This window comes from Hippocampus zosterae, chromosome 6 (assembly GCF_025434085.1).
Source record: "Hippocampus zosterae strain Florida chromosome 6, ASM2543408v3, whole genome shotgun sequence".
Taxonomy (NCBI): Eukaryota; Metazoa; Chordata; class Actinopteri; order Syngnathiformes; family Syngnathidae; genus Hippocampus; species Hippocampus zosterae.
This window is the reverse complement of record NC_067456.1, coordinates 5357742-5369639: the sequence shown is the minus strand read 5'-3', so window position 1 is coordinate 5369639 and position 11898 is coordinate 5357742. Positions and strand designations below refer to the sequence as shown.

The window sequence follows — 11898 nt, the reverse complement described above, 5'->3', positions numbered from 1 at the left end:
ATGTGCCATTTCGCCTTTTTAGGACAATGGAAAACATCTAGACCCCCCCCTGTCCCCCCGCCTACAGACAAGCACATCTGGTTGACACATGCTCCATGTGTTCAGCAGTCTTTTGAAACCGTTTTCAGAACAAATCAAGCGACATCTAAGCAGACATAATTGTTCTGCACCTGCGCTTTTTGAAATAGTCAAGCATTGTTTTCACTCTCATACTGCCTCTTGTCCTTGTTGAGCCATGTTGGCAATGCGTTTGACCTAAAAAAAATGGAGTCTCTATTTGTGACGGTCAACACTAAAAATAGCCTGCGCTAAAATGAGTTAGGACAAAACAGCTGAAACCCACCGAAACATGAGGAATTACTATACAGCGGTCCCCCCGCCACTTTCCCCATCATTATTTGCTTAAGTGCTCAGGCCAAAGTCCTAATATCAAAGTATTGCTTTGGTCTCATTTTTAAACTATGTTGAAGTGGCAAGGAGGAGCTTCATTTACATGGGCTTCAAACATGGTGCCTTTTCGAATTCAGTTTTTTTGCCAGGGAAATTTCCTATCCTAACTGAGCAAGATAAACTGGAGGCGCAAAGAGGATTGGCTTGAAATGGATTTTGTTTTTGTGCGGCCACTTGGGGGAAAAAAGGGCTAAATCCCACAAAAACTTTTTGTCAGACGTTTTTTTTTAAGTAGTCTGATTTAATTGGATCGAGAGGATTATTTGTTATGCAGCAACTACTTTTTACTAAAGTCATAATGAAGTAAAAATACTTTTACTTGAGTACATCTTTTGGCTACTCTACTCACCTGAGGTCATGTGGGAGAGGAACTGTCTTAAATGTTACCCAACCTGATACTTGATGAGCGTAAGGCCAAATTTCCTCAAAGCCACCTGATCTCATTCTTCTTGCCATTGTTATATTTCATAAGAGGGGGGAGAACTTTGTAACTTCTCCTCTACTTCCGACATGTTCTGCTAGTTCGGCTGAATCAGCTCATCTCAACGCAAGCAAGATTCCCCTGACGCAGGTAAACTGACTGAAATGATTCATATGCCTGCTGGGCTTTTTAGAGGTGATGCATGACACTGCAGTGTGATTACTTAACTCTCTTCAAAATCCTCACAGAGGTACTCTCAATTCCGATGACATAGATTTAATATTGAATGTTTCAATGATTTAGAAAATTCAAAATGCAATTTTTTTTCCCATTAGATGGTACGAATATTTCAGTGTACTTGAATATTCTCCTAATCCGCCTCGGTTATGTGTTGGGCCATTAAATGGGTACAGCCATGAACTACGAAACACAAGGGAAGAGTAAAAGAGTTCAGCTGAACTCGACATGAACTACGCTGGCATGTTCTCACAGCTTGGTTGAAATCAGAGAAAGGACGTGCAAGAATGATGTGTGCCGATGAAGTTTCAGATGGCACACAAAAGAACAGGTCACGTCAAGCCACGGAAGGAACAGAATGATGCGGAATGAATGGAGGCAGGTTGAAGTCTTAGCCGCTTTTTGAATTATATATACAATAAATACAAGACTGTGTTTGCTTTCAAAGCTTCTTTATCAATTAGTGTTGATAATGACATACACATTTCTTTCATTGCATCTATTTTTTTGTTGCCTTTATGGTGAGCATGATGGCAAATATATAGAGTACTTTTTTTTTAATGAACACATTTTTTTTTTAAATGTGGAAATTACAGATTGATTAAGCTTCTCTTAAGAAGCTTCGCCATCCCCGTGACCAAGCTCAAAACCTGGGGCGACCGAGCCTTCTCTGTCGCCGCCCCCACCCTCTGGAACGCTCTACCACAACACATCCGCAACTGTACTGACCTCCAATCCTTCAAATCATCCCTAAAAAGTCACCTGTTCCCCTATGCTTTTAATACCTTTTAATCTTTTTTACCAATTTTTCTTTTGTTCATCCAAATGAACTTTTGTAAATTATGTATGCTTGTTTTAAATGCACATTTTTATCCTGTGTTTTTATGCTCTTGTAAAGTGTCTTTGAGTGAGATGAAAAGCGCTTTCAAATAAAATGTATTATTATTATTATTATTATTATTAAGGGAGTGCAACATCTACTGGCCACAACATTAGATACACCCGTCAATCTGATACCATGCAGGTTATCCATTTGCCCTCACTGTGATAATGCACATTTGATTAAATCAATTATCACCATCAGATTGACATTGAACATTAAGTGTTTTTATTCATTTATTTTATTCTTTTTTTGTGAAGTATTTATAAATCCCCATTAAATATCTAAAAATAAATAAGCAAATCTGCAGAGGTCAAAGAACTTTTAAAAATGAGGCACTCCAGGTTTATTAAAATCTTTCCAAAAGTAATTTAATGGTAAGATACAGTAATGTATTCTTGGCAATATTGGTTCCTTTGTAGCGTTTGTTAGTGTATAACAAAGAATTACTTAACCCGCCGCGCTTTAATATGAAGCTGTGCATAGGAAATCATACCGCACAAGGATTACATATCTGCTCGAAATGCATGCCAGCTAAAGCATGTTGCGTGAATCACGTAGTGACGCACCACAAGTAGGCGTGTGTGGCAGGGGGTGTGGCAGACCTCAGCATTGGCAGTGACCCAGTCCGAGACTCTGTTCTTTATAAATACCAGTCTGGTCCTTCCAGCTCCGCAGCTTCACATCTGCTCGCCGAAACCTGCTCCTCGCTTCCCAGTGGCCCGCTAACAAGACAACATGGGCAGACAAAAGATCTACTTGGAGAAACTGTCCATGACCTTCCAGATCCGCAACATGCTGCTTCGCCAGGCCTTGGCAGAATGTCTGGGCACCCTCATCCTCGTGGTAAGAGCCTATGGGGCAGTGATAGACAGATAGTTTATTCTGTGAGGGGGAAATTGAATTGTCACAGCAGAAATATTCACACACATAGAGTAGACTCTTAACAAAGAAACATAAAAAAAAAGAGGGTAGAGAGGACAGCATTAAGATGCAATCAAAGACTCGGAAGGGAAAAAAAACGTGTAGGGGGTGTATCAGTGTGGTCAACACCGCCAGGCTCTCAATCAAGGGCAAGGTGAACATCGGTCACGAATGTTTAAACTCTATATGCTCCACCTCCTTTCAAGAGTCCTTTTTCTACACTTTCTATTATACTCCAATATAATCAGTGACCAGCTAAATGCCAGTGTTACTTTCTAATCACCTTCCTGTGGCAATATTTGCAAAGTAAGGCTGTAAAGTCAATTTACAAGTTATGTAGAGGCCAAACGCACACCACAAAGCAAGCATTTTTTTTGGGGTGTGTGTGTGTGTGTCAATGTTAGGTTTGCATTCACTATTGACTTAAGTGCATGCAATGTATAGAATGCGAAGCAAACTTGGAAACAGAAAGGCAGGCAGAAGTGTCGGGCACAATTTTGTCACGGGCCACTTTGGAATTAAGTCTTCCCTCGGAGGGCCGTTATGACATTTTGAATGTTTCAATTGTCTCATCGCATTACTTGTCCAAAACGTTTTTGTTTTTTTTTAAATCAGTCAACTAGAATAGTTCAGTTATTGTTCAAGTGAGTCTAAACAGGGGAACAAAATGATTGCAAAATTTCAACATTATGTGCTACACATGATAATTTCACTTTTTCGTACAAATTTTGGCAAGGATCATGCAAGTTAACAGACAGGATTTACTTTCGCGGGCCACATAAAATTAACGTGGTGGTCCGGATCTGGCCCCCGGGCCTTGAGGTTGACATCTTTATCCAAGGGAAGTCATCCTTTTCACACCACCGACTATTTCCCTATAATTGTCTTAGTTATCACCTATAAAAAATTATTATTGAGTCACGGACCAACCAGTGTAGGGGAGCTACTATGGGTTAACATTTTAAAAAGCTACACTTAGGCCATATTAGGGCCCACCCTGAGCCTGATGTGGTGGCCGCAATGGGGTTATTGAATAAAAGTTTAGTAAGTAAGCCTTACTAAACTTACAAAGTAAGCCTGGTAGACTGTCACACTAATTTAAAACGCACACATTTAAAAAAAAAAACTTGAGAGATGAGGTTAAAAAAAAACGAATGAGCATTTACCTAATCGAATTGGTCAGTGTGTACAGTACAATGACAAGGTGTGGCACAGGTTTAACGCAAGCACAAGGTGTGGAGGCAGAACAATCGTACGCGTGATAAGACTTGACTTCTGAGTGTCACTTAACATCGTCTCGCTCTGGTGATGAAACTCGAGTTTAAGTTGCAGACGAAGCAAGCGAGTGCATCGGGAACAAGTCAGGGTGTGGACACTGTAGGTGTGAGTGTGCTGGGGTGTCTCTCTCTCCCCCCCCCCCCCCAAACCCATTTGCAGTATATGGCCAGATCAGCAGATTTACCGTGATAAGTGGACAGATGAATTAAAAAACTGGCACGTAATGAAAACGCAACACAAATCTCTTGCGTCAACCGTGTGCGGGCAGTTTGAGGTAGTCATTAAAACTGATTGAACTAACACAGAAAAAAAGACGACCAGATGTTTTTTTGGGGGGCGGGGGGGCTTGGGCACACTGTATTTTTTTATGAGCCTGTCCAGTGTCTGGCACCGCACTGTTGCGCAACTTGCTGAATCGGTCACTTTAACTTTGAGGTGAGGTTCCTCTGAACGAACCACATTTTGAAAACAAAAAGGTTGAATGTTACACACTCACAGTGGAATATTCTAAAGCTTTCAAAACGCTACAAAGCAGCCTGCAACAGGGGAAAAAAAAACCCCACACATTTTTGCGGTATTTTAATGAGCGCCCCCATCTGGGTGTTGGGATGATAAAATCCAGGTGCTATGAGTCTGGGATGCTTTCTTTCCTGTGGTCTTATTGCAAAATAGAGGTTTCAGCCCATACATTTCTTTCACCTACCCATAAAAAAACCCCACATTCACGGTAAGCAATCTTTACAGTATGTGCCAGACTTTAATGTTTCCTGATGTTCGGAAAATTACTATTTTGGAAAGAATCATCTGCTCAAGACACACTACCAAACTAACATTCATGAAATTTTTGGGTGATTGTAGGGACATGATGATATGGACACAACTGAGCTTTTATAATTCTAAGAAGACTCTTTTGAATGGGCTTTTTGTTCCTCCTCCGGATGATGATGATGATCATTAAACCTTGGCTTGACCTTGACTGGCTGACAAATCACATAATCACAGCACCTAAATTACCATATGCTGATTGACCTCTGATTTGGGAAAAAATAGGAAGGAAGGTTTGACAGTTTGACGACAAATGAACCATTATGAAACATTGATAGGTCATACTAGTATAAATCAGATGAAACAAGGTGGCGATTGAGGAAAAAAAAAGATTAAGAGTAACAAAGTTAAAAAGAACATAAACAAGGGCAGTCTCTCATGCGAGTCTCTTCCTGTGCTGAAAGCCCCCAAAATTACAAATGGGCAGTGAAGGGGCTTGTCTAATGTGCACTGGGAGGTCATTCCATCGTTTGGCGACCCCTCTGAGCTTCCGCTTAAGACTTGGGGAGCTTCACAAACAGCTGCCGAGCTGACCCAAGGCACCGGGCAGGACTGAACAGATGGAGCAGCTCAGAGATTTACTGCAGGGTGGGTTTATTAAGAATTAAAAAGGACTTCAAAATGGACAGTCGGCGGCCAGAGGCCAGAATAGGAGTTCTGTGCTCCCTCTTACGCGTTCCAGTTGAGAGGGGAACAGCCATATTTTGAACTCATTTGAGACCAAAGTGAGACTTGCATATATATGTATATATTTTTTAAGTACAGAGAAAATATGTTTCTTATGCTGGATGAATTCTGGAGAACTTTTGAAAAGTTGCACTGTGGAGTTAATCAGGTCAACTTGTTTTGCAGATGTTTGGCTGCGGTGCCGTGGCCCAATTGGTGCTGAGCAGTGGTTCTCATGGTTTGTTTCTGACTGTCAACTTTGCCTTTGGCTTTGCGGCCACCTTGGGGATTCTGGTCTGCGGCCAAATATCGGGTATGTCATTATCTTTTCATTCAAATGAAATGCATTCAATGCGGTACCGAGGGTCACTGTCTATGGTACTCATCACAGGAGGACATCTGAACCCTGCGGTGACGTTTGCCCTTTGCCTGCTCGGGAGAGAACGCTGGAGAAAGTTCCCCATGTACTTCCTCTTTCAGACCATCGGCGGTTTCTTGGGCGCCGCCATCATTTTTGGCATGTACTATGGTAAGGATGAATTTGTTATTCGGTCCATTTAGGGCAGGGGTGCCCATTAGGTAGATCCTGATCTACCGGTAGATCTAAGACAGGTCCCAAGTAGATCCGAGGAGTGTCGAGAAGAAAAAAAACAAACAACCATTTGTGTGTCTTTGTACATGTTAGTAATATATTTTTTGTGTTAATATACACTGCACACTAATCAGTCTCATTTTCACTAAAAAAAATATTTAAAAAATAAAATAAAGCAGGTAAATCTTAAATGTGGGCGGCCCGGTAGTCCAGTGGTTAGCACGTCGGCTTCACAGTGCAGAGGTACCGGGTTCGATTACAGGTGCGGCCTCCCTGTGTGGAGTTTGCATGTTCTCCCCGGGCCTGCGTGGGTTTTCTCCGGGTGCTCCGGTTTCCTCCCACATTCCAAAAATATGCGTGGCAGGCTGATTGAACACTCTAAATTGTCCCTCGGTGTGAGTGTGAGCGTGGATGGTTGTTTGTTTCTGTGTGCCCTGCGATTGGCTGGCAACCGATTCAGGGTGTCCCCCGCCTACTGCCCGGAGACAGCTGGGATGGGCTCCAGCACCCCCCGCGACCCTAGTGAGGATCAAGCGGCTCGGAAGATGAATGAATGAATGAATGAATCTTAAATGTGTGTGTGTGTGTGTGCGTGCGCGCGCCGGTAAGGGTAGATCCCGTGAGGTTAGTTGATCAAAAAGTAGATCTTCGATCCAAAAAGTTTGGGCACCCCTGATTTAGGGCTTTCCAAAAGGGAAATTTCATTCATGAAGGATTTTTATTTTTGTTTCGTGGAATATTTTTTTGTGTTCCTTATCTTTCAATTATACTTCACGGAGTGATCAAATTAAACGTTTGTCTTGTCTCTGAAAACGTCTCAATAGTCTTAATCAGAATCAACACATGCCATGTTAGTCAAAATAGTCATTCTGTTTGTGTACAGTCTTATGCAAATATTTAAAATAAACAAATTCAGTATTTTCATTTTCCAAGCTCCCCAAAAACGAAATAGGCGTGCAAAACAATTCTATATCAGCACCAAACTGTACATCTTCGTATGAATTGATTTTTATTGACCAAGTTACATAATGAAAATACTCAACTCGTGTTTTTTTTTCCTCTTTTAAAACCCAATTCAGATGCCCTGTGGGACCGTCCCGGTGCGTTCAATGTCACTGGCCCGAATGCCACAGCTGGAATCTTTGCCACCTATCCTGGAAAACATCTCACTCTTGTCAACGGCTTCTTTGACCAGGCAAGATTTTTTAGCAACAGCTGTCATAGAAGACAACGCCGTGATTCCTTGAACTGAGCATTTCTATCCTTGGCCTTTTTCTGCAGATTATTGGCACGGCGGCACTGATCGTTTGTATCCTGGCCATCGTCGATCCCTACAATAATCCCATCCCACAAGGATTGGAGGCCTTCACCGTGGGCTTTGTGGTTCTGGTCATCGGCCTGTCGATGGGCTTCAACTCGGGCTACGCAGTCAATCCCGCCAGAGACCTCGGACCTCGTCTTTTTACCGCAATGGCCGGCTGGGGAGTAGAAGTCTTCACGTAAGCGCACGTTTGATCGTTGTCAGTTCTTTTGGAAGCGCTCGTTGACCTGAAATGCTCACAAAGCATCGCAATTGTCTTTTTCACAGTACCAGAAACGGTTGGTTCCTGGTGCCGGTTTTCGCCCCCTTCCTCGGCACCTTCATCGGCGTGGTCATCTACCAAATGATGGTCGGTTTCCACGAGGAGGGAGAAGTACGTGACCGCAGGAACGCCGAGGCGGAGGAGAACGTGCGACTCACCAACGTCGCCGCCAACGACAAGTCGAAAGAGGCCACCAAACAAGTGCACTGAGCCTCTTTGGGCGTTTTGTTGAAAACAAACCAGGCGTGATCCACTTTTCACCGCAGTTTAACTGCGAGGCTGGTTGGGATCATGAAATGAAGCTAATTTACTTTCTTTGTGTTTATATTGCATTTGTAGAAGAAAAGACGGTAGAGGGGAGAAGCATGACAACACAACCATCCATTTAAGAAGAGATAAAAATGTTGACGTTGTGTCCCTGGTCTTCGTATTGAAACAGTATTTTATACTTGGTACCGATGTAGTTTTATATATCTTTTTTGTAATGGAGAGATTTATATCTTAACTTTCCAAACATGCACTTAGAACGTAAGGTTTCCACGTTAGTTTACGAGTCTGTCCGGGCAATTTCAATCTTTGAATTCAAGATTTAAAACGTGATGTTTGAAGAAGACTTTATATTTCACTGTGGGGAAACAATTCGATCACAACGTTGACTGTCAATTTCTGGCAGTGACATTTTTTTTTTTTGGTGATGTCACAGATCACTTTTTTTTCTCCATCATGAATTGATACAATTCATGTTTGTTGATTCACAAAGCTGCACCTGTTTGGCGCCATCTCGGAATATGAGCCTGTGTGTTTTCGATGTCGGTTGCTGGGTGATTCTTTTTGTACTGATATAATAAAAGTTGTTTTTATCATATGTCGATGACGTCACTGTCTCTATCCAATGTTTTACTCATTAATATTCAACAACCCTTGTAGGGTTTTTTTTCTTCCCCTTTTTACTAACTTGAACACGTCAGTATGCACAAATGTGGCAATGGTCGCGGGTTGTGCCTCTGAGAATTTTTCATTCATTCATTCATCTTCCGAGCCGCTTGATCCTCACTAGGGTCGCGGGGGGTGCTGGAGCCTATCGCAGCTGTCTTCGGGCAGTAGGCGGGGGACACCCTGAATCGGTTGCCAGCCAATCGCAGGGCACACAGAGACGAACAACCATTCGCACTCACACTCACACCTAGGGACAATTTAGAGTGTTCAATCAGCCTGGCACGCATGTTTTTTGGAATGTGGGAGGAAACCGGAGAAAACCCACGCAGACCCGGGGAGAACATGCAAACTCCACACAGGGAGGCCGGAGCTGGAATCGAACCCGGTACCTCTGCACTGTGAAGCCGACATGCTAACCACTGGACTACCGGGGCGCCTGAGAATTTTTATTAAATTAATTTTCAGTTAGGCTAGAAAGAATGGCCGCACTGATCGGACTATGCTGTGCGCTCAGAATAACAGATGATTTCTAGTTGCAAAATTAAATTTAGCTACTGCATCATTTTGCGGTGTACCTCATACAGCGTTGACATTTCGGCTCTATTTTGACTGTGAGGTCAGCTGAAATAATTCAAATGTGGGTCTTGACTTTCAGAATACCAGTTTCCTTTTTTTTCCACGGCGGGGCTTTTTCGTTTTGTAATTATAACAGTAAAAAGTCAACCGAGGTGCTCATATTTTCCTTTCGGCTCACCTCTATTTGAGGGTTGCCATAGTGAATCACCCTTCTTCGTCTCCCTGCTCTCTGCATCATCTCTAATTCCAGCTGTCTGCCCATCGTCCCTCACCACATACATAATTTTTATTTTTTTTTGGATTAGCTGGTGGCTCCATTTTTTTTGGCCATCTCAAATATCAAAGGAACACTTTTTAGGAGGGATTTTGTCAGATTTAGTTTGTGTATTTTGATTTTCATGATCTGAGTATTGAGTCGCAGGGCTGCTGTGGTTTGATTGCTCTACCCCATTACAACTCAAAACATTTGAATAATTCTGAGAAATAGAAGTGGAAATTACCCTACGTTCACCTTTGAACAGAGCAATTAGCTCGATGGCGCTCCTGCTGAGTCATGCATGACTCAAAAAGTGGCGGCCATTTTTTCTCTCTCCCTATATGTGGCTAAAAATGTTTTCGTAACAAGGCTGCATGTAATGTTGAGTAACACCATTTAAGAGCATAATTATTAGTCACTAAAAATACAACTGTGATAAAACAAGACGGTAATAAAAACACACAAACAATGCTAATTTAAAACTGCTGATATTGTGTGTGATATGTACAGTAAGTTGGTCATCAAGAAGGACAATAGAGAAAAGCAATTTTGGATGTGGATGGGGATGTGAGGGGGGGGGGCTTCAGCATTATTTGGAATTTTAAACATTTACGAATCGCTTTTAAGAAAACTAAGATTAAGAAAACCTTTATAAGTCTCGCAATGGAGAAATTCCAGATTCACAGCAGCAAAGTTATGAAAGGAAGAAGTAGAACAACAAAAAAATAGGAGCTGCTGGAAAGGCAGCCACTACTTACTTACTTACTACACTTAAAAAAAGTTTGTGTTGAATGTACTCATTTTTAATTTGTCAAGTGGTTGCACGAAATAAAACCCTCTGGATTCAAATACATTTTTAAAGTTGACTGTCCATTGAATTAAAAAATGTACCTGGATCCAGATAATTTTTTTCTTTTCTGCACCACTTACCAAAATTGAGTACCGTAAATTCAACCCACTATTTTTTTTTTGGTGTGTGTGTGTGTGTGTGTGTGTGTGTGTGTGTGTGTGTGTGTGTGTGTGTGTGAAGTTACATTCCATTGCATACTGTGTTTTACACAAGTGCATGGTTGTCTATTTCTTTGCGTGGGGTAACAAAATGTTCCCCATCTAAATTCATGAACCTTGAGGTGCACATGTCGCAGAAAGGAGGAAATGTAGGTCTGCTGCAGAGAAAGCCCACGTCCTTACTTTCATGCTTTAAACTGAACAATTCCTTCAATATGGCATCTTACATACCAAGTAGATTCCATTTGACAAAATCTGCTCCGGATCATGGCTTTAAAGTCTGTATTACGTCCCCTTAGGCCACGTCGTACATACCAAAGTCTCAGGCCAAACATTTGCTCCTGGCATTCTTCATCCTTGCGGTATGTCACTTTCAACTTGTAACCATCTACTATTTTGTTTGTGAAGAAGTCTCAGATGCTAAATAGACAACACGACTGGTTTGGTTCATCGAGAGACATCTACTTCTGGACTTCTGTCAACGAAATGCATTTGAGGACACAAAATGACAAATTTTTTCGGAAATCGAAGCGAATAAGACGCCATCACTTTGACGTTAGCTCAGAAAAATACGTGTTTTGTGATAGAAATATCAGTATTATTTTTGATCATTATTGATAATGATGAACGCAGCAGCGGCCCGATGGTCCAGTGGTTAGCACGTTGACTTCACAGTGCAGAGGTACCGGGTTCAATTCCAGCTCCGGCCTCCCTGTGTGGAGTTTGCATGTTCTCCCCGGGCCTGCGTGGGTTTTCTCCGGGTGCTCCGGTTTCCTCCCACATTCCAAAATACATGCATGGCAGGCTGATTGAACGCTCTAAATTGTCCCTAGGTGTGAGTGTGAGTGTGAATGTTTGTTCGTCTCTGTGTGCCCTGCGATTGGCTGGCAACCGATTCAGGGTGTCCCCCGCCTACTGCCCGGAGATGGCCGGGATAGGCTCCAGCGCCCTCCGCGACCCTAGTGAGGATCAAACGGTTTGGAAAATGGATGGATGGATGGATGAATGCAGCATGTGAGTGGCAACGAAGCTCATTTTGCTAAAACAAAAGATGTCTCTACTCCACTAATATAGTTCAGACTCCTACAATGCAGCCAAATTCAAGGACATGAAAAAAGGAGAATTAATTATCGAATAACGATAGAAGGGCAGATGAAGTTTCTCCTTTCACAAAAGATAAAAACGTTGTTTTTCTCAAGCATATGGTTTGCGTCGAGGTGCTTTGGCTTTTTCCATGTGCAGTCTGCACTTTATTCAATTTGCCTC

At 42.3% G+C, this 11898-nt stretch overlaps 1 protein-coding gene and 1 long non-coding RNA gene across 2 annotated transcripts; both read left to right on the top strand.

Moving 5' to 3' along the window:
• Window positions 1-986: 986 nt before the first annotated feature.
• Window positions 987-8721, top strand: aqp3a (aquaporin 3a). Its single transcript, XM_052067477.1, has 7 exons — window positions 987-1021; window positions 2659-2834; window positions 5868-5994; window positions 6073-6210; window positions 7353-7468; window positions 7555-7772; window positions 7862-8721. Exons 2-7 carry the CDS (start codon window positions 2727-2729, stop codon window positions 8064-8066), a joined length of 912 nt encoding a protein of 303 aa, XP_051923437.1. The 5' UTR covers window positions 987-1021; window positions 2659-2726; the 3' UTR covers window positions 8067-8721.
• Window positions 2841-4502, top strand: LOC127601834 (uncharacterized). Its single transcript, XR_007962651.1, has 2 exons — window positions 2841-3956; window positions 3989-4502. It is a non-coding gene; the product is annotated as an uncharacterized LOC127601834 (long non-coding RNA).
• Window positions 8722-11898: the final 3177 nt, after the last annotated feature.